Raw genomic sequence first — 20,502 nt, 5'->3', positions numbered from 1 at the left:
AACTTACTCAGATGGAATGAATCAAAACAGTGTCCAATTGCACACACAAATAATAATAGGGCATTAGATATGGGTCAGTCTCAACAAGTTTTGGACAATAAGGTCCCCCCCAGCTGCCTTATATGGCTCCTTTTATTAAACCAGTTATTAAAAAACAAAACAATTCTTGATGTACTTACAAACAAACATAAAAAGACAATAAAAGGTCATCGGACCATTGATAATTTCATCTGAATGGATCGAATTAGATACTAGTTGCATACACTAAATTAAAAGAATTTGAACATTCGAATCACGTTGACAGTTTAATTATTTAATATTTTGTCAAATAAAGTAAATCCCGGTAATTTGTCATGGTTTTGTGGTACATTCGCGTGCGGACGCGTGGGGATATAGGCATGGCTAGTTAAGGATTAAAATGACATTTCAAAACAATGGATGGATGTCACTAAGAGTCATAATTAAAAGAAATTGTTATTTTAATATTAAATATCGGATATCCGTGGCAAATTTAATGCGGATAAGAAATGGGTAATTAACCAAGGTAAATTGTGTCAAATATTCAGAATCGTAAGAGGTAGAAGAAAAAGAAGAAAGAAGAAGAAGCGGGAGAAGAAAGAGGAAGGAGAAGAAGAAAGAAGAAGAAAGAGAAGAAGAAAGAGGAAGAAAGAAGAAGAAGAAGAAGAAGAAGAAGAAGAAAAAGAAGAAGAAGAAAGTGAAGAAGAAGAAGAAGAGGAAAAAGGAGAAGAAGATGAAGAAGAAGAAGAAGAAGGAGAAGAAGAAGAGGAGAAAAAAGAAGAAGAAAAAGAAGAGGAAAGACGAAGAAGAAGAAGAAGAAGGAGAAGACGAAAGAGGAAGAAAGACGAAGAAGAAGAAGAAGAAGGAGAAGATGAAGAAGAAGAAGAAAAAGAAGAAGAAGAAGAAGAAGGAGAAAGAGAAGAAGAAGAAGAAGAGGAAGAAAGAAGAAGAAAAAGAAGAAAAAGGAGAAGAAGAAGAAGAAGAAAGAAGAAGTTGTTGTAAGACTTTTCTTATTAAACGAAAAAAAAAGTCCTTTAATGAAATAGTAGTAATATACGGTAAGTACCCTGACAATATCAATAATTTTGGACTAATTAAAGTAAACTAAAATATTTTATAACAAAGAAATTGTAATTGACTTTTAGTTCTATAATAATGTGTTTCTTGACTTGCGTGGCTTGTTGGCTAGCTACAACTTCATTGGACCTTTACAAAAGAAATCCCAATCGTAAATATTCGTGTAAAAGGCAGAGTGCGCGGTGCAAGCCCACAAAAATTACAACACTAACGTAGTCTTGTCATTACCTGGACTATCACACGTGTTGACTTTCGTAAGTCTTTGCTTTATATAATTATATAATTGCAATTTGCCGCACTTACAAAACTTGAAGAAGCAAAAGAGTTTCTATTTATTTATTTATTTATTTATTTATTTATTTATTTATTTATTTATTTATTTATTTATTTATTTATTTATTTATTTATTTATTTATTTATTTATTCATTTATTTATTTATTTATTTATTTATCTATTTATTCAAAAGATAGTCTAACTTGAGTAAAATGTTGTTATTTATTTATTTATTTATATATTTATTTATTTATTCAATGCATGTTATCAATATAAAGTTTATGCAATTCTGATAATTTTGTTTTACATCATTTTCTTGCAGTTTACTTCATTGTTACTGAGTACATCTTGTTACTGAGTTATGAGCAATTTATCAATGGCTGAAAACAATATAAAACAAAAGAATTTGAACACTGTTTTTGCCAATATCTCAAAAACAATATTAGTGACATCCGACTCACTAAATATCTCAGTATTTTTTCATACGCAGTGGTCAGAATGAAATGAGGCAAGTAACACCGTGTAACAATGTATGTATTTATGATTAATTTAGAGAAAACTCACCACACAATTATTGAAATTATTTGCCCAACTATGTTTGTCAAATATTTTGCTTAATACTTAAGCAAAACATAAACCAACATGAACCAATTATGTGTAAAATTGTGTCCAACAATTGGTACAATCAACTTTATTGGTTGGTTATTTTACCCAACTGTTTTATCAAATATTGCCCAGCAATTAGTGAAAAATATTTACCTAACGATGTTGGGCAAATATTTTGCTTAATAGTTTTGAAAAAAATAAACCAACACATGAACCAGTACCGTGTAAAAATGCCCAACTTTTAATAACACAACGAATTTACGGGTAAGTAGGAGCACTACAAATTATAAACAAAAATTCAGGTTTGGAAACAAATTAAGCAATTTTATTAGACCCCATTATTGTAAAAGTTTGACTCAATTCAGCTCCTGCGCGCATTAAACAGTTGTTTTTAACTATTTACCATTGAAAACATATGTATCACATCGTTATCACGTACTATTATTAAATTAATAATAGTACGTGATAACGATGTGACTATGTTCACCCCATCAACGGCAGGGAGGTGCCAATTATAGGAATGGTCTATAAAGTCATTTGCGCTATTAGATAAATGTTTCTGTTTTGTTTGTTTGTTTGTTTGTTTTTTGTTCTTTTGTTGTTGTTTTTTGTTCTTTTTGTTGTTTTTACTATTATTATTTTGTTATGTCAAGCATTATAAGATAACGCTGATGAAATTTCGACCAGACACAACTGACCTGGTGAAGGGGGTAGCTGATCGGGGCATTTTCACAGGGCAGGCAAGTGTAGCTCTAATTGCTCTGATCGGAACCGATTGTAATGAGACCTTTTATCATGGGTCATCTGCTCCGCCTTTACCAGATGTGCCACAGGAGAACGGATAAGATTTTTTAAATATGATGTTATAGGAAACCAATTGATATACCTAGACACAATTTGAAGATGTGTTTTATTGTAATATAAGACCTCCCCTACAACATATATGCCAAAAAAAAAGGAGAAAAGAGAAATCATGCATTTTAATATTGGTAGCCGCTAGAAGATTGATTGAAAAACATATGCCCCAAGTGAAACACATGAAAGAGCATAATCTGTTATGTTATTACTTGGGACGGCGAAATACAGGCGTATACGTTACACGTTATTAATTAAAACCCTAATGTACAATCTTGTGAGCCCTGGTGACCGTTGACTGCAAACCACGACCTTCTTTCATGTTTTCAATGGTAAATAGTTAAAAACAACTTTTTAATGCGCGCAGGAGCTGAATTGAGTCAAACTTTTACAATAATGGGGTCTAATGAAATTGCTTAATTTGTTTCCAAACCTGAATTTTTGTTTATAATTTGTAGTGTTCCTACTTACCCGTAAATGGAATCTTTAATCAGGTAAATTCGTTGTGTTATTAAAAGTAGTGCTGTTGTCGACACATTTTTAAGTGTATCGCCATGTCGGAAGAAAATACTTCCGACATATCGACATGTATCGGCAGTCACCGGTGGCTCAGCAGGCTCGTTTAACAACGAAAGCGAGGTCAAGATGGGTATGACGTGATTATTACGTTATTTTATTATCACGTAATACCCATCTTGACCTCGCATTCGTTGTTTATGATATCTATGATGATATCGATGTTCACCCAAGACGGCAGGAATGGACAGCAAATGGTCTATGTCCATTTTTGGCAAAGCGTTTCAATCTAACTCATAACCTGGCAAATGGTATATATTTGAGTGATACAATGTTGATAGTGTTATCGAGTGGGTAAAAGCAAACATGTTGTCAACAAAACAGCACTCATTAACAATACAAACAAAACTTGGAAGCATTTCTGTCAAGTTTACCATTTATTTATCAAAATATCGCATAATCTATAATAGGAAAGACTGACAATACACGTCCATGATGAATACAGTACAGTGTCATTACACTGTAAGCCCTATATGGATGGTTGAAAAAGTGCTGGCTACGCCACTGCTGACACCCTCTGAAATGTCCAACTACGCACAGAGAAATGTTTACATAACGTTATGTAAATTATTTACCCGGAAAATGTACCTCAGAACTATGTAATATTTACCCAATTATGTAAAATTTTAATCAAATGAATTACATTTTTACATACTAGTAATTGGATAAATATTACATTGTTTGAGGCAAATTTTACTTAATTATTATGAGATTCTATAGTTATGTAAACATTTCTCTGTGTGTAGTTCGGTTAAAACAGCTCGTTTCGCTCGCTATTCGAGGGCGGTTTGCGACCGGGGCTAGTTCTATACACTCTAAATAAAATATAGTAAAAATAACTGGATGTTGAGTAAAAAGGGAACAGAGTAACAGAATGAATCAAATGGAACTCAATATCGATTAAAATTTTACTCAATATGAGTACAATTTAATCAACATTGAGTCAATTTACCTTATTTTGTTGCTCTGTTCCCTTTTTACTCAACAGTTGAGGAATAATTATTTGCAATGTAGGTTTGGACCTACGATGGAATGTAAATGTTCACCTTAAGGTAGTACTACACCCCCTGGCCAATTTTGTGCCTATTTTTGAATTTGTCTCAAAAATTATAGTGCATTGGTGACAAGTAAGATATGCATATTATATGGGCAAGGACTACAACTACTGCACTGGTAATTTTATTTCAGTACAAACAGCAGTTGTGGAGTTACAGTCAAAAATGAGGGAAAACCAATATTTGATCAATAAATCATAACTACTTGCCTTGAGTTGCTGAATTTTCAGTGCAGTAGTTGTAGTCCTAGCCCCTATAATATATTTTTGATAAAAATGCAAAAATAGGCACAAAATTGTCCAGGGGTGTAGTACCAACTTAATCACAATTAAAGAATACTTTATAACAATATATTAAACCTAATCAAAGTTATCATACCGTACAAAACAATACAAGATTTTTTATCACAAGTACAAAACAACATAATCATGTACAAATACTATTGTACATATTTACTCATATATAATAAATAAATAAAAATGTACAAAAACAAAACACTGTACATTATTCTGAACCAGTCAGATTAAAATATGTCAATATTTTCCCCGATATATACAAACAATGCTACATTTAATTCGTTTTTACAATAATGCTGTAGATAGGCCTATAAGTACAAAATTCTTACAACACGATACAGTCAAGCATCGAGAAACAGTGGCAGCGCCAAGGGGGCATACGCCCCCAATCAGAACTCTTTCCCCCAGTAAAAACCTAAAATTAGGAAGTTTTTCGCTTCCTCCCCTGAAATTCACTTCCCCACACTCCGGAAAAAACATTCCTGGTTCCGCCACTGCCGAGAAAACAATTTTTGTGATGAAGGTCCAGAATTGGTTTTAATACCGTTAACACAAACTAACTTCGAAGAATCGGAAACATATAATTTGTTGGCAAAAATGTCATTTTTGATTAGACGTTACGGCCCTGGCCCCTCAGGGATCAAATTTCAAATTACGACAGTTTGGTCAACCTGTGACGTACCATTCTGGAGTTATAAGCAAAAAAAGTCTAAGGCATTTCTACTCTATCATGTCTACAGGTTGAAATTGGCAAAGATGCTCGGACTTTGACTCAGTTGAAAAAAAGAATAGTTTGTTATATTTGGAACATTTCGAAACATAACTCCTCTGAAAACATCAGTATAGCAATTGGACTTGTTAGGACTTTTTCGGGCTTGCCGATTTGAAGAGGCATTGGTACTGCATGATTGACAAACAGTTAAATTTTGGATTTCGTTATTTTCCAGGCCCTCAGAAATATACGTAACTTGATGCAAGTAAGTATATAAATGTGAATAAAATCTATAAAGTGGAAGAGGGGGGGGAGGGAGGGAGGGAGGGGGGGGGAGGTTGGGGTGTGGGGTGTGGTTTGCGAATGTGTGGCGCAGAATGTGAGTATTTTGTTTAAGTGGACATAGTAAGTTTATTTTTGAGAGAAGAAGCTGGATGTGGTAAACGCACGTTGTCAACATGTTTGTATAGTATTAGTTTCCGAGTATGGTGCATGTGTACGAATATGTAGAGGGGGGGGTGTTGGTATATGTGCCCGCACATGCGTACTTTGTTTGTTTTGTGTGGGTGGGGTGTGTGTGGGGGGGTGGGGGTGGGGTGGGTGTTGAGGGGTACGACCTTTAATATGTGTGCGCACGAGCAGCATTATTTAAAACTTGTTTCCAAAAACACCGAAAAAGCTTTAATACAGGAAAAATTAATCATTTTACTCTCACTCAGCTCGCGTGAATCCTTCCTAATGGTGTGTGTTACTTGTTTGTTTAATTTTCGGACTTCGATGGCTGTTAAATGTCAAAAATGTCAATTTTCAATAGTTTTCCATATACCTTGTATTAAATCATGAATTAAAAAAAATCAGACGTATTTGACATCAGAATGACATTCCTTGTATTCTGAATACACGTTGGTGTGTCTGATGTGCTCTCAGGTCCCCCTCCAAACACTATGGGAGCTTTTAAACGGAAATTAATGAGTTTAAAAACATTGCATCTTATAACTTTCATCATAAATTATCTTCGTCATATTTTATCATGACCATTATTTCAAAACATATTATAAATTGTGTCAAAAAGTTATTGGAAAATAAATTAAAATATAAGAAATTAATGGAAACTAAATACCGATGTATGAGCATTTATGAAAACGGAAGTTGTAGTTGCTTAATATTTTCGATGAAAGAACGTGCATTATTTGTAATAAAATTTATAATAATCCAACAAAACATAAGATTATACAAATGACTATAATTCGGTATGATTAAGCATAATTACACGGATGGGTTGTGGCAGTACGGAAGTGTAAGAGGAAGGCAAGCATCTGTTTCCAAAGTGCAGGATTTGTATGGGGGATCTGACAGAGGACGATCTGCTATCGTCATGAACGGATTTTCGAAGGGGAGTAAGAACTTCTGCTGGTATACTTACTGCCTTTCCTAGTAAGAAAGCAGTATCTAAAAACACATTACGAAATAGATACTGCCATATTACTTGGGAAACAGGTGTTTTTTGGAATTACTCTATTCATAACCATGATAACGTCAAAATGAAAGTTAACAATATTATCATTATTACTAGTAGCAAGATACTGATATATTATTTTCATTTCGAAAAACATTTTTTATCAGTCTGCTAGCTGCTCCCAGTAAAATAAAAATTCCCTTTAAATGGGAAACTGGGCTCAATTGAGAAGAAATCTTGGAATATGTTGCAAATCTGTTACGTTAATTTTGATGTTTAATTTAAGAAATCAGGTAGCAACGTTTGCACAGTATTTTTGTGGGAGCACATCAGACACACCAAATTGAATTCCAAATACGAGAAATGTCTTTCTGATATCAAATAGTTTTAATTTTTTGATTTTTTGAAATTCGCGAATTTTACAGCAAATTATTAAAAATTTATATTTTTGATATTTAACAGTCCTCAAAATACTAAAAAAACTTAATAGATCTAATGATATGTATTTAAAGTGTGTATGTAGCTGGGAGAAAATTTTTGACCTTTTCGTATTGAAGATATACATTTTCCCCCAAAATACCTTTGTTTTGATGATGTTATGTAAAATTTACCTCAAAACTAATTAAGTAAATATTACATAGTCTGAGGTAAATTTTACTCAATTATTATGACGTTCTATATACTTACATAATGTAAAAATGTCTGTGTGGTGTGTTGTATATATTTTACAAGTCAGATATCGTGCATTGGAAGCTAGGACCAGCAGTATTCTTTGATTTAAAGTGATATTTCATTACCAATAAAACAAGCAAATAATAAAATAATATTAAATAAAAAACAATAATAATAATAATAATAATAATAATAATAATAATAATAATAATAATAATAATAATAATAATAATAAAATAATAATAACAGTGGCACTGGTTAAAATTATTGGTTATATCAATCTGAATGATTGTATTTAGTTTTGGGACACAATAATAAAAAACTTCTGATTGTTATTACTTGAAAAAGATAGATCAAATTAAACAATGAAAATGCATATTGCCTGATGTGCTTGTTTCCTGTGTTTGTCAGTTGACCGCTGATTTATGTAATTATTAATTCGAAGTGATCTCTTGATTATATCGTTACTTGATCAGATTATCATCATCAAAAGCTTATTGAGTTTAAATTTATTTCATGTTTTAATTATCATCAAAAGCTTATTTTGTGTAGATTTATTTCATGTTTTAATTTATCATTAAAAGCTTCTTGAGTTCAAATTTACTTAATGTTTTCATATCATTCGGGACCGTTTGATTTAGATAGGTAAGAAAGAGTGAACAGTTTACCAACCCAAAGTGTTACAATTAAACATGACAACAAATAAATACAAATCCCTACCGGCGCGCATACAACCCAACTTAGGAAAAAAAAAGCAAGGGAATATGCCGGCATGGGAATCGAACCATAGATAGATACCCATTAAAGATAAATGCAATTTTAAACGTTTTAAAACATTTTTCAACAATTTCTGAATTTTGTATCAATGTCGGATTAGAGAAAGGCCATAGAAGCGCTTTAAAACATTCTGCACAAAATACTACAAAACGTTTTATAATATTGATGAAATGTTATTTTGCAAATTATTTGAAGGAAAATTAATGTTTTGTCAACGTTTCAATAAAATATTTTGTAGCAAAACATTATTTGTTATTTTAAAAACATACGCATTTAAACGTTTTCTGGCAACGTTTATCATGTTCCGTATGTACCCTTTCTAAAACGGTACGGAAATATTTTTTATTTGCTGGGTACCTTGATTGCACGCTAATACGGATTTTGACAGTAACTGTTTTTAGTTGTGTTGTTTGGACGGATTTTTAACATAATCGAGCCTAGAATTGTAAAAAAAACATTCATATTTCTTCATTTAGGCTACCAAACAAAAGCATATTTGTCATGAAATTGGCAGTGAATACAAAAATATTTTATTGTTTTCTTTCAAAATTGAAGGCATACTATTTCAAAATGAATATTTTTTTGAAACAATTTTCGCTTAAAAAGTAGGTCATCATAGATAATTTTCACGCGTTTAGTTGAAAACACAAGGACCACGGCATTGTTCGTTTGACCTTTTCTCACGAAACAGAACAAACGCAAACCGTTATAAAAGCGCCGAAATTAAGACTAAAGTCTTCAATCTTATCAAAACGTATTGTCTTCGTTGATTTTGACATGTTTATTAGAGCATATCTCCAAAAACAAAAAATAGTACCATGTGAGAATTTGTCTACAAATTGTTTGGAGCAATCGCCTTTATAAAATTATATGCCTTCAACAAATTGCACAATAAAACAGGTAATGAGAGCATTTCCTCATATTTTGTCTTTATGTGAAAAATTACAATTTCCGGTATTTCATTATTTGAAATGACGCATCTTTACAAAACAAATAAAATTCTTAAAAGAAGATTTTTCCCAAAGCAAATTGTATTTTACGCGACAGTTCACTCTTTTGTTAAAACGTAAGGTAAGCATAGACCCCTTATTATAGGCCTGTGGTCTCATGAGGTAGCCTAATGGTACGGTCAATTTTTTAAAGTCATTAGATTTAGGTCTTTCATAAATATATTTCCATAATGCTCCTTACTGATATAAGACTGAACGAAACAAAAGAAGTCAAGTCAAGTCCATCAAATATAAGTTGTCTGCAAATTGCATACATATTATTGCATAGGGATTCTTGCTGTCAGGTCACACAATGTTGGTCCACGAAATAGTTAAAGAGGAAGCCCCACCAGAGCAGTTCTTCTGGGGTGAACCAAACCTGCCTGGTTATCAGATTAATCAGTGACAAGGTTATCTCTGAATTTGGCAGGTGCTAATTGATATTTTAATGTTATTGCATCAATTAGCACCTGTAAAATTCAGAGATAACCTTGTCACTGATTAATTTGATAACCAGGCAGGTTTGGTTCACCTCAGAAGAACTACTCCGGTGGGTCTTCCTCTTTAAGCTTATCTCATCGTCTTTCGTGTAAAAATTCATGATTTTGTAATGAAGTTCCCGGTCCGTTTTTTTTTTTTAAATTCTAAAACACATTTCAATATCGCGGTGCACACTTATCTCTTATTTCCAATATTACAGATATTTGTCTCTGTCAGGTAGTTCTTTGCGTATTCAATCTATCAACATAAGGCGATGTCCCGGGCCAATGTTTTCTCATTTTGATATTTTAAGATCACTTTACCAGATGGCTTTCCCAGCAAACACACATTAATGTTTTGAAAACGTTATAAACATGTTATAGATACGTTTTGTGGGGTTATATGAAGGTCATGAAAACGGTGTTAAAATGTTCTATGAAAAAACACTATAACAACATTAAAAAAATTGGAGAAATAAAGTCAAACTATGTGGTAAATTAAATATGAGAAAGGTTTTTAACACAAGTCAACACATACATAAATGACAGCCAGTGAAAAAATTTCACTGACCATCCAGGATTTGAACCTGGGACCTTCGGATCACCGGACCGATGCTCTACCAACTGAGCTAATGAGTCAGATGGAGCTGAAGGCCTATAGATAATAACATCAGTGCTCTTCTCCATCTGACTCATTAGCTCAGCTGGTAGAGCATCGGTCCGGTGATCCGAAGGTCCCAGGTTCAAATCCTGGATGGTCAGTGAAATTTTTCACTGGCTGTCATTTATGTATGTGTTGACTTGTGTTAAAAACCTTTCTCATATTAAAAAAATTGTAAATGTTTTTGTAAAATATTTTTAGCAAACATTTTTTGCAAAATACTTTGTCAACTCTTAAATACCATTATGTTAGAATGTTTAACATTAAGTTTTCAAAAATGTTTTTGGAACCTAAACTATGTGGTTAATTTTGTTAGTCGAATCCAAAATGTATTACTCACGGAACTGAGCTTTCGCCATCTTGACTGATGGCTTGATCACAGATCATGTATGACACACTCACATAATTCTGTGTACACACTGTTAAAATCAGCATCACTTCCGGGTATTAACGAGGATGCGTCGTTAGCAACCAAGTTTCGCAGGAAAAGCATGGACCAGCCTGTGTGGACCAGTTCATCTGTGATCAAGCCACCAAACAAGATGGCGAAAGCTCAGTTCCGTGAGTAATACATTATGGATTTGGCTAACAAAATTAACCAGTTCTCAACTGGTTGATCTCAACAATCCTACTAAATTAATCTTATTGCTGTTTTTGGAACCCTTATAACCGGAACGTAAAAAAACCATAAAACGTTTTCTATCATCGTTTTGTGTTTGTTGGGTTCTCAGTTCATTTTGTCGATGTGGGTGTGCGAGTGCAGTGCATATATGCACCCTCTTTTGTATTAATACGCACATTTCCGAGGACCTGAACAATTGCGAATATAGTGTGTGGGGGTGCGTTTGTAAATGCCGTCTAACGAGGACCTACATATGGATACACACCGTAAAACGAGGACACACCTCCAAACGAGGACGTCCTCGTTTTGAAACTATGCCCAGGATGACGTAAATGATGCAAATATGCATATAAGATAGCATATAAGATAGGTCCCCCATAGCGGGTATAGGACGGGTCTCAGTTGGATAGTAAGTTGCCTGGTGTGTTTGCGTGAGGTCCACGGTGTGTCGATTAAAAACGGGTGTGTAAGTCCTTGGTTAGATCCTTCTAAAGTCGAGGTCCTCGTTTGAACGTATTTACAAACAGGGGGGGTGTGTGTGTGTGTGTGTGTGTGTGTGTGTGGGGGGGGTGACAAGGCAACTTTGAGTGGGGAAATTTTGACGAAATTGTCAAAACGTAAAAAGTACATAAAAAACCTTAAAATCTTAAATATCAGGGTGGCCAGCATGCATATGGGGTGGGGGGAAAAAGGGGAAAAGACTTCTCACAATTTTGTTCTGCCAAGTCCTCATAAAATCGGTAATGCATGCTCAGAGGACGTCGTGTATAGAGGGGTACTAATGTAGGCTATAAGCATGGTAACTGGTGTCAGTTCGGCCCCATGTACATGATTTTTTTTTTGCGGGAGGGGAAAACATTAACTTTCATTAATATCATTGGCCTTAACCCCGGCCCTTAAGAACTGCAAGACCAATGGAAATATAATAAGCAGGGGCGTGGCAAGCGGGTGGGCAAGTCCAGGGGTCTCGAGGGTTCATGGGTCTCGAGCAAAAGCGAAAATGAAATTAAGACTTTATGAATGAGACGTTAAAAGAGCCCCGCACTGCTCCTTGTCCATGGGCCCCCGAGCCTCTTGCTACGCCCCTGCTAATAAGGTGTGTGTGATATTTACCAGGTTTACGCACACTGTATGGTATCGATGGCAGGGTCCTATAATCTATTTGCATGTATAATATACCAAGTGATTGGGTTCTGATAGGTACTAGTATTACTTCTGGTTACAAAATTAAACCAAATCATAGTTTTACATCGAATTGAATTAAAGGGGCATTTCGAGATCTACAGCCTCATCCTCCCACTTTTCACAAAGTTGAGACTTTAATACCACCACTGGAAACCTCTATGTTTATGCACAAGGCATATGGAGCAATGTAATACACATAATCATGCATATTAACTCGCAAAAGCAAAATCGAAATCAACTGAAATCTTTGGGAATAAGTATTTTTTGTGGATATCTGCTCAAAAATGTCATAAAATGAGGATGATATGACCACGAAATACTCCTTTAACCTAATGTACCTTACTATAGTAAATAAGATATACAATTTTAATGTAACGTGTAATTTACAAGAGGCCAAATATTCAACATTAATTTAATGTCCTTTGTGTGTACAAATATACAAATCGGCAATTTATATTGTTATAAAAAGGCACAGGGGTACACTGTATTGACTTGGTATACTTTCATTTCTTTATCTCTCTGCAAATTAAATTTGAAGTGAAAAGTATACCGCCCTCATTACATCCCAGGATTTGTGATTGCATTAACAACAGATGGCGCTGTAATTTCAGGAGCGATAGCCAGACGACGGTGCCCTCGACTCCATGACGGTTTTAAAATGAAGAAATTAATATTGTTAACTTATTTATAATTAATAGGGCACATTTCGTGTTATTTATTTCAATATCAATTGACCCCCTTCCGGAGTATGAGATACAATGGCGTAGCTAGGGGGCATGGGAGGTCACTTGCCGTGTTCGTCGTCTGAGGGGAGGGGGGGGGCTGAATCGACCAATTCGGTGTCCCCTAGGTCGATCCTGCGTCCTTCACGCGATGAAAGAGAATATTTTCTCATTCATTTCAACACAAATGGTTTTTTCAGTGAAAGACCGTTTTAAGATCGAAATTCAACTTAATCATAACCAAATTTGTGCTATTTGTACACTATTGTCGCGCGCCCGCTCGCAATTGTTTCAAGAATTGAGGAAGGAAGGGGGGGGGGGCATATGTCGTATCCTTGTTCCCGGATGCGACAACCCCTAGCTACACCATTGGTGAGATAGCCTATACAATAACACACAAATGTAGATCACGGAATGGTTATGGCAAGAAAAGCTTATAAAATATAACAATAAATAACAAAAGTATAAACCAATTATGTCATGATGTGACTAACAATGGCAAAAATTACACTGCGAGAAACACGATAATAAATTCGCCCTCTACAGGAAGTAGCACATAAGGGGGCGGTTTATAGCTATCTATGGTTCGTCATTATGAGAAAACACTGATTACAATCATGGTTTAAATGTATAATGCGAAGAAAATTGAAAATTTATGGTTGGTGAGTCGGATTTTGTAGATCAAGGCACGACGTATTTAGTTATTAAATTCAAAATGGGGAAATCGTATTATTAATAATGACGATGGTAAGAAGCTACATAGTCTCCGTCACAACCTGGTTTTTGTCGTTCCTAACAATCGTCGTTGCTAATAACTCTGGATCTGAGACTAGATGCTACATTGCCAAGTACCGGTCCTGTACCTGCGCACCCATAATGCCACAAGTGGCGCTCACACAATATGCACCACGCATCCACGTATTTCATATCACAAGTTAAAACAGCTAAGATAAAACACAAACTGCGAGTATTGAGAAGTGACATAAAATCCCCGGATAGAATCGCCTCATTACATTCAGAACTCTCCCCTTTTTCAATTGGTAAACATAGTAAAACTTGGAATGTATAGCGATACAATAATTATATCTTCCGCCTTGGACTGCTGGATCTCAGATGTCAGAGGTATTAATGAACCTAATGATTTCAGTTCCAATAGCAAAGATCTCCACTTAATAATAAATAGCTTGAAGGAATAGGCATACCTAAAGTTATGCAGCGTGAGTTGAAACAGGTTAAAAGACACACTGGAGCTAATAAACTGGCCAATGGGAATGATACAAATCCCAATGCATAATGAAATTGTTTGCATCCACTGGATTAATTCCCGTAATTATCAGCTACTTAATTCCCGTACAAAACTCGGGCAGCTGATCCTGGCTGCGAATGCGATGATTATAGATCCTGATTAGGGCACTGCGCCTGTTGCTTAGTTCCCTTTCATGGTTCCTGCATAAGGAGGAATCCGAGTATCCACACGAGTGAATCCGATACTTCTCAAGCCGTTATGACATGGCGCTATCACGCTTCATCGCCTTGAACCATGACGGGGACTATCCTTAAAGCCACACATTGGAATTCCCTGCTTCCCAGGAAAATGGTGATAAAGATGATAATGTGAGTAGGTGTAAATTTCACTTTGAGCACATGGATGGTCTTACAATTAGGGTTGTATTTGTAGTCCGTAGAGTAGGACTACAACTGATCAGTAAGACTCTCACTTCCATATGTGGTTTCTCTTTCAAGTGATGCCTTTCAGAAGAGTACAGAATTTGTGTTTGCGAAGCACTTGACCCTAACCAGTGGACTTCGGTTGTATATATAAATGCGCATATATAAATGCGCACGTGACCAGATGGCCAGTTCCATGTTCGTGTTACCTCACTGTCAATCACTGAAATTGCGACCACAGTTCCAGGTGGTGGCCGCATTGCATTCTCTAAATTCAGTAAATTTTCATCGTCAACCGTGTAATTGAATGGGATTATTTTGAAATTTTAAAACGCTTGAAATATCACAAACAAATAGGCCTATATGTTGATAAATAATATAAATACAAGCTAAAACCGTTGGGGTTCGATAATGAACCCCACAAAATTAACCGACTATATTGGAAAATGCCATACGGCCGGGCGGTTTCATAAGTTGCCGGCTCGATCATGTCATCCGCCGCCTGCACAGTTCTGACCTTAAAGCCAATCATGTCCCCTTTCATACTTTCATGCCGTTGCGACAAGAGGCATGACTTATCAGCCATTCACAAGTCTTGATTGTGTCTGTTTGTCTACAATGCGCGTGTGTCACCCCGCTCGGCGGCAAGCAGCATGATAGTATGAAACCAGCACTACGTCATAGATATGGCCAATTGGCACGCCCATTTAGCACGGAAATTATGAAATATAAGTTTGTAAATCAGCTATATCTAGCTTTTCCGTAGTTAATTTTTTTTTCCGTGATGGAAAACGTTAATAAAGAGTTTATCTTTCGGGTCAAGTTATTTTACCCTTTGCAATCAATGCCACTATTTTGCAAAAGCAATTTTCCTTGCGACCTGTCATTTTCCCTATACTTTTGCACGGGGAGTTTATGTACATCCGGGTACCTTATATCGTTTAATACGGTATGGCGACTTGTAGATGTCACGTGCGCATTTATATATGCGCATTTATATATACAACCGAAGTCCACTGCTAACATGAAAAACAAACATTCATTGGTGGGCACATGAGTGAATACAGGAACTGCGTAAGATCAGATAGTCTAAGCCGGAACATCTAGCATGTACACTCGTCGATCTGGAAAAGAAACATATTCAAAAGTAGCATTAACAATAATTGAATACATGAATACAAAAGCCACCTAAGTCCATAGGAAGTGATTTTGAGAGAAAAACCTGTGTATCATTTTAATTCCTTCAGTTAGATTTACCTGGTCAATATGGTAAGTTTTACGTGCAAATGAGTGGATTAACCTGTATTAGGTATGACGATTAGCATTTCAGGGACTTCGTGGGGTTCATTTTAAATTTTGGACTTAGGTGGTTTTTTGAATCATATACAAAGACAACAATGTTAGAATGAGATTACCACTAGTAAGATAATACAAAATAAAGCACACAGGTATGTATAATGTTGATAAGCATTCTGCCATGTAATATAAACCACACACTTTCCTTTATTAAACCCATTTTTTGTTCAAAAGTCACTCTCTAGCAATGAATATGTTACAAGTGGACTTTTATACATACTGGATTTCAATCAATGTGTTCCAAGACTCAAATCATGGAATTGGGTGATTCTTTCATACATGCTATTTTTCACATGCTTAATAGACACAGAGAATGAATTTGAGTTGTTCTTTCATATATATGACAGGCCTATGTATAGCAACAATTTCCCATGCTTAACTCAATTTGGCCGAAGTATGGACTTTTGTATTCATATATTCAATTATTGTCTCAGCAAGTTCTACCCCTTAACCCAATAGAACTACTGAGCCAAATTTTGTAACACGGACTAGGGGATTGCACCCCGTAATTTTCAATATAAATACCATTATATTTAATATGGGTCTCTTCTATCCTGTGATACCAAAATAAGTACAAACATTTAATGTCGCTATGACGTCATAATATGAGGGCGCCCATGCAAATTTGGGAAATTCTGGCTATGTACCAAAGTATAGGCAAAATTGATGTTCGGCTAAAAATTCTACAAAAATGCGATTTTCACCTCTCCTCAGTAGTATAAAAGGAAATTACTATTTCAACCTGTTTCAACTAACAACTTACAAGTAAAAAGTCAGTAGCTCTTGGAATATTGTACAAGAGCGAAATTAAAATCATCCCGGTTGATTTTATAGTAGAAACCAATGGTGAGCCTCACCCCCCCCTCCTCTATGGTCATCCTTGACGGCCGATCCTACCCCTACCTTAGGTGCTGGGGTAAAATTTTATCACTGAAATTAGCGCAAAGGATGGATCTACGATTAGCTTAGGTCGTTTGGGCGTAAACGTGTGCGGTTTTTTTTTATGACGGATAAAAAATCTTAGGGGGTACCCCCATCGTAGGTCTAGGGTTAAAGATAATCATCTGAGCACTTTACTAAAACTTATAAACTTTAACCCTCAAAGAAAATTACCTCAAACTCAGGACATCTATTGAACCCATAACCACCCTGAGGCAACGTAACGATAGGGATGGGCGATGACGACGCTCTAAATGTTTGCGATGTGTCCGGATGATAACGCACGTTCATCTCTAAATCACAAATGTAATCATCGGACGTTTGGGACAGCATGTCGTCCAATCTGGTATAGAGCTCGGTGAAAGACGGCCTGTCGTATGGATTCTCATGCCAACATTGGAGCATTATTTCGTATCTATATGGATGAAATGAATGAATAGTACAAAAATATATTTACGCTTCGAAAAGTTTTAGGTTATGTTTTGAGACATGTGTATATTATCGATGTCATTAGCATGATTGGAGAATTTAGGAAGGAAAATACTTGATAAGCTTCCCGCTGGCTCTCTTCAGACTGATCTCCTGCAATGTCCTCCAATTCAAGAGACGGATCGAGCTATTTTAGTTGAAATCCACTGACACCTACTATTGAAGATATGATCTTAATCTCCCAAACAGGAAATAGAGTCACCCATTCTGGTATGGTAACCCCATTTGAAATTCACACTCCCTGTGTAGAATATTAAAACCATGTCTTTCATTAGGCATATGGTAAGGGGTGTATGGACTTCAACTGGAATAGCCCATCGCTATTCGGCATTTTGCCAACCTCATATTATGTTTGTACTTACATTTCATTGGAACAGTTTTCCGGTTTGTCCATACGGAAGCCTTCCATTAAAGTTCTAACTACATCCCGCCCATCAAGACCGGGGTAAGGCACATCTCCAAAAGTGTAGATTTCATATAAAACAATACCAAAGGACCATCTGAAATTAGAACGTCAGAATGTTTATACGTTCGCCAAAATAATATTCATCTATATAATTACAGTGATTAACTAAGCAAATGATAATATTATTCATGCATAATTCGTTATGAATTCGGCGGACGGCCGAATCCGGATTCGGCTTTTGTTAAATTCATGTTACGCATGCATTATTTTGGAATTAAAGAACAAGGGGTCAATGCTTTACCTATAGAGGGCAGCATATCGTCGTTGACCGTACGCAAGCGATGCACCGTTAGCTAACCCTGTATGTCACCCTCTTTTGATTACTTATTATGCTGTTATCATCTTATCTCCGGCGTCAACAAATTGATATGCTGCCCGGGTTTAAACGGGCTGAACTATGCAAATGAGGACCTTTTGTCCGATTTTGCCCGCCTTTTAAATACAGTGGACGTCTTAGGCTTACAAACATTTTACGGTCCCTGGTTTAACTTACGTCCCCAGTTGGGGTATGGGGTGTCGTTGCGTGCTCCCCCATTTGCAGCAAATTACTAAGTACATACGCACATAAACTACACCGTCCCGTACACCCCCTCCATACAGACAAAAAGGGGAAAAATCAGGTGAAAATGATTTGTATATACTTACATGTCACTTTGTATGGTACATTGCCCTCTTGTGTTGGTTTCTAAACTAACCCATTTGACAGGCCGCTTTCTTTCTGGTCCCAATCTTTTATATCCTTGTTGATATATGTCGTCTGCCATGCCAAAGTCAGATATCTTGACAACTAGATCTTCCCCTACTAAAACATTTCTGGCGGCAAGATCACCGTGGTAGTAACGCGTGCTTGATAAGTATTCCTACAGGGCGAGATTGAGAAAGATTGTATTATATATGTGAAACAAAACCATATGTCGCGTTCCTTCCTCCCTCGTCTATATTTGAGGGGGTGCGTGAGCGCTGTTATTCATACCGCATATGTGTAGGCTTTAATACATTAGGCTAAAAACAAGTTTGTGGCCTAAAAACCAAAAAATAATTTTTTTAGATTTATTTTTAATGTCAAATTTAATTTCAAATCAGTGTAGAATAGGTTAGATTCGTTATGAATTCGGCAGACGGCCGAATCTGGATTTAGCTTTTGGTAAATTCATGTTACGCACATGCATTATTTTTAAATTAGAGAACAAGGGATCAATGGTTTACCTATAGAGGGCAGCATATCAATTTTTTCCTGAGACCTACTGTGATGCACCGTTAGCTAACCCTGTATGCCGCCCTCTTTTGATTACTTATCACGCTAATTGATCTGATCTTCGTTAAAAAATTAATATGCTGCACTCTTTTATGTACAGCTTTGATCCCTTGTTCTCTAATTCAAGTTTTAGGAAAAATATAGAATGATTTTTATAGGATTTATTCATTTCATTGCAAAACATACACCAAAACATCTTTTAAGCAATTTTATTATTTTTTCACGAAAATACCATTTTTTTGCATTTCTCAAATACAAACACAAAATGTGGTAAAATTGCTCCCAAAACAAAATGGGTGTGGCAAGTAGGAAACAAACTTTTTTTTTGCCTCAGAGTAGTGAAATTTTCTGAGAGTAGTTGTTGCAGCCTAGTCTCCTTAACAGTCGGATTCTGTAGCGATTGAGCCACATTCTTGCAGCCTGCACCTAAGGTGAAATTGAGCTAGTTAAGACTCTTATGGCCAATGATAGCCTAGATGCTTCATCAGGAAAAAGCATTAGGAACGTATTACTTACTTTGCATATGTCGGATAGAAATTTGTGCGCGCTCAGATAAGTATACCTGCGTTCAGGCGAAGGTACATTAGAGTGGCCAGTGATATAATGTTACTGAGAGAGGACCTAGATCAGGAAAACGTATATATTAGGACGTATTACTAACACGAGTATAAATGATGCATTAGGCACTAGAGATGGCTTGCTATTTCACTACTTACCATACCACGTGCTATCTGTCTGGCGATCTGAAGCTGTCCTCGTTTGGTCACCTTGTAAATAATATCTTGGTCTTGATAAATTTCCTGAAACAATTTCGAACAGAAAAATAATGTGTTGTATACACATTGAGGAATACATGTTATATTTTATCTTTGGGACACCTCACTGCACCCAATAACAACGTAACGTAACCTTAACTCCAACACCAACCCTAACCTTAACTCAAATCCTACCCATATACCCGTAATTCTAGCCATAAATCCTAACTCCACTCTAAACCATAACTCCAAGTTAACCCTAAACCACGATACCATATAAGCCCAAGTCTAATCACTGGGCCTGGTCGCGGTACAGATATTCTGTAATTATAGCTTAGTTGTCTTTATTTAGTCATATAAAACGAATTACCATTGATATTACAAACACCACATTTTCAAAATATTAACTAAATGTTAACTTTCTCCACGCGGGCTTCGACTGCAGACGACAACTTTCAAATTTTTAAACAAATTCAAAAAATTCAGAATTGTAACATTTCATAACCATATTTGGAATCAGCATGAAAAATGCATTGAAATGA

The 20,502-nt window shown here is 35.7% G+C and overlaps 1 protein-coding gene across 1 annotated transcript in view; it reads right to left on the bottom strand.

Annotated features, from left to right (window-relative positions):
* Positions 1-15,803: 15,803 nt before the first annotated feature.
* Positions 15,804-20,502, bottom strand: part of LOC140159567 (uncharacterized) — a 158,127-nt gene continuing 153,428 nt past the window's right edge. The window contains exons 17-21 of the mRNA XM_072183059.1: positions 19,922-20,005; positions 18,596-18,810; positions 17,847-17,984; positions 17,170-17,410; positions 15,804-15,824 (exon numbers count right to left, since the gene is read on the bottom strand). Of these exons, the coding sequence (XP_072039160.1) occupies positions 15,804-15,824; positions 17,170-17,410; positions 17,847-17,984; positions 18,596-18,810; positions 19,922-20,005 (699 nt within the window). The remainder of the gene's footprint in view (positions 15,825-17,169; positions 17,411-17,846; positions 17,985-18,595; positions 18,811-19,921; positions 20,006-20,502) is intronic.

The sequence above is a fragment of the Amphiura filiformis genome, chromosome 8 (assembly GCF_039555335.1).
Source record: "Amphiura filiformis chromosome 8, Afil_fr2py, whole genome shotgun sequence".
Classification (NCBI taxonomy): domain Eukaryota; kingdom Metazoa; phylum Echinodermata; class Ophiuroidea; order Amphilepidida; family Amphiuridae; genus Amphiura; species Amphiura filiformis.
Note: the sequence above shows the minus strand (reverse complement) of the source record. Positions and strands in the feature narration are given on the sequence as shown.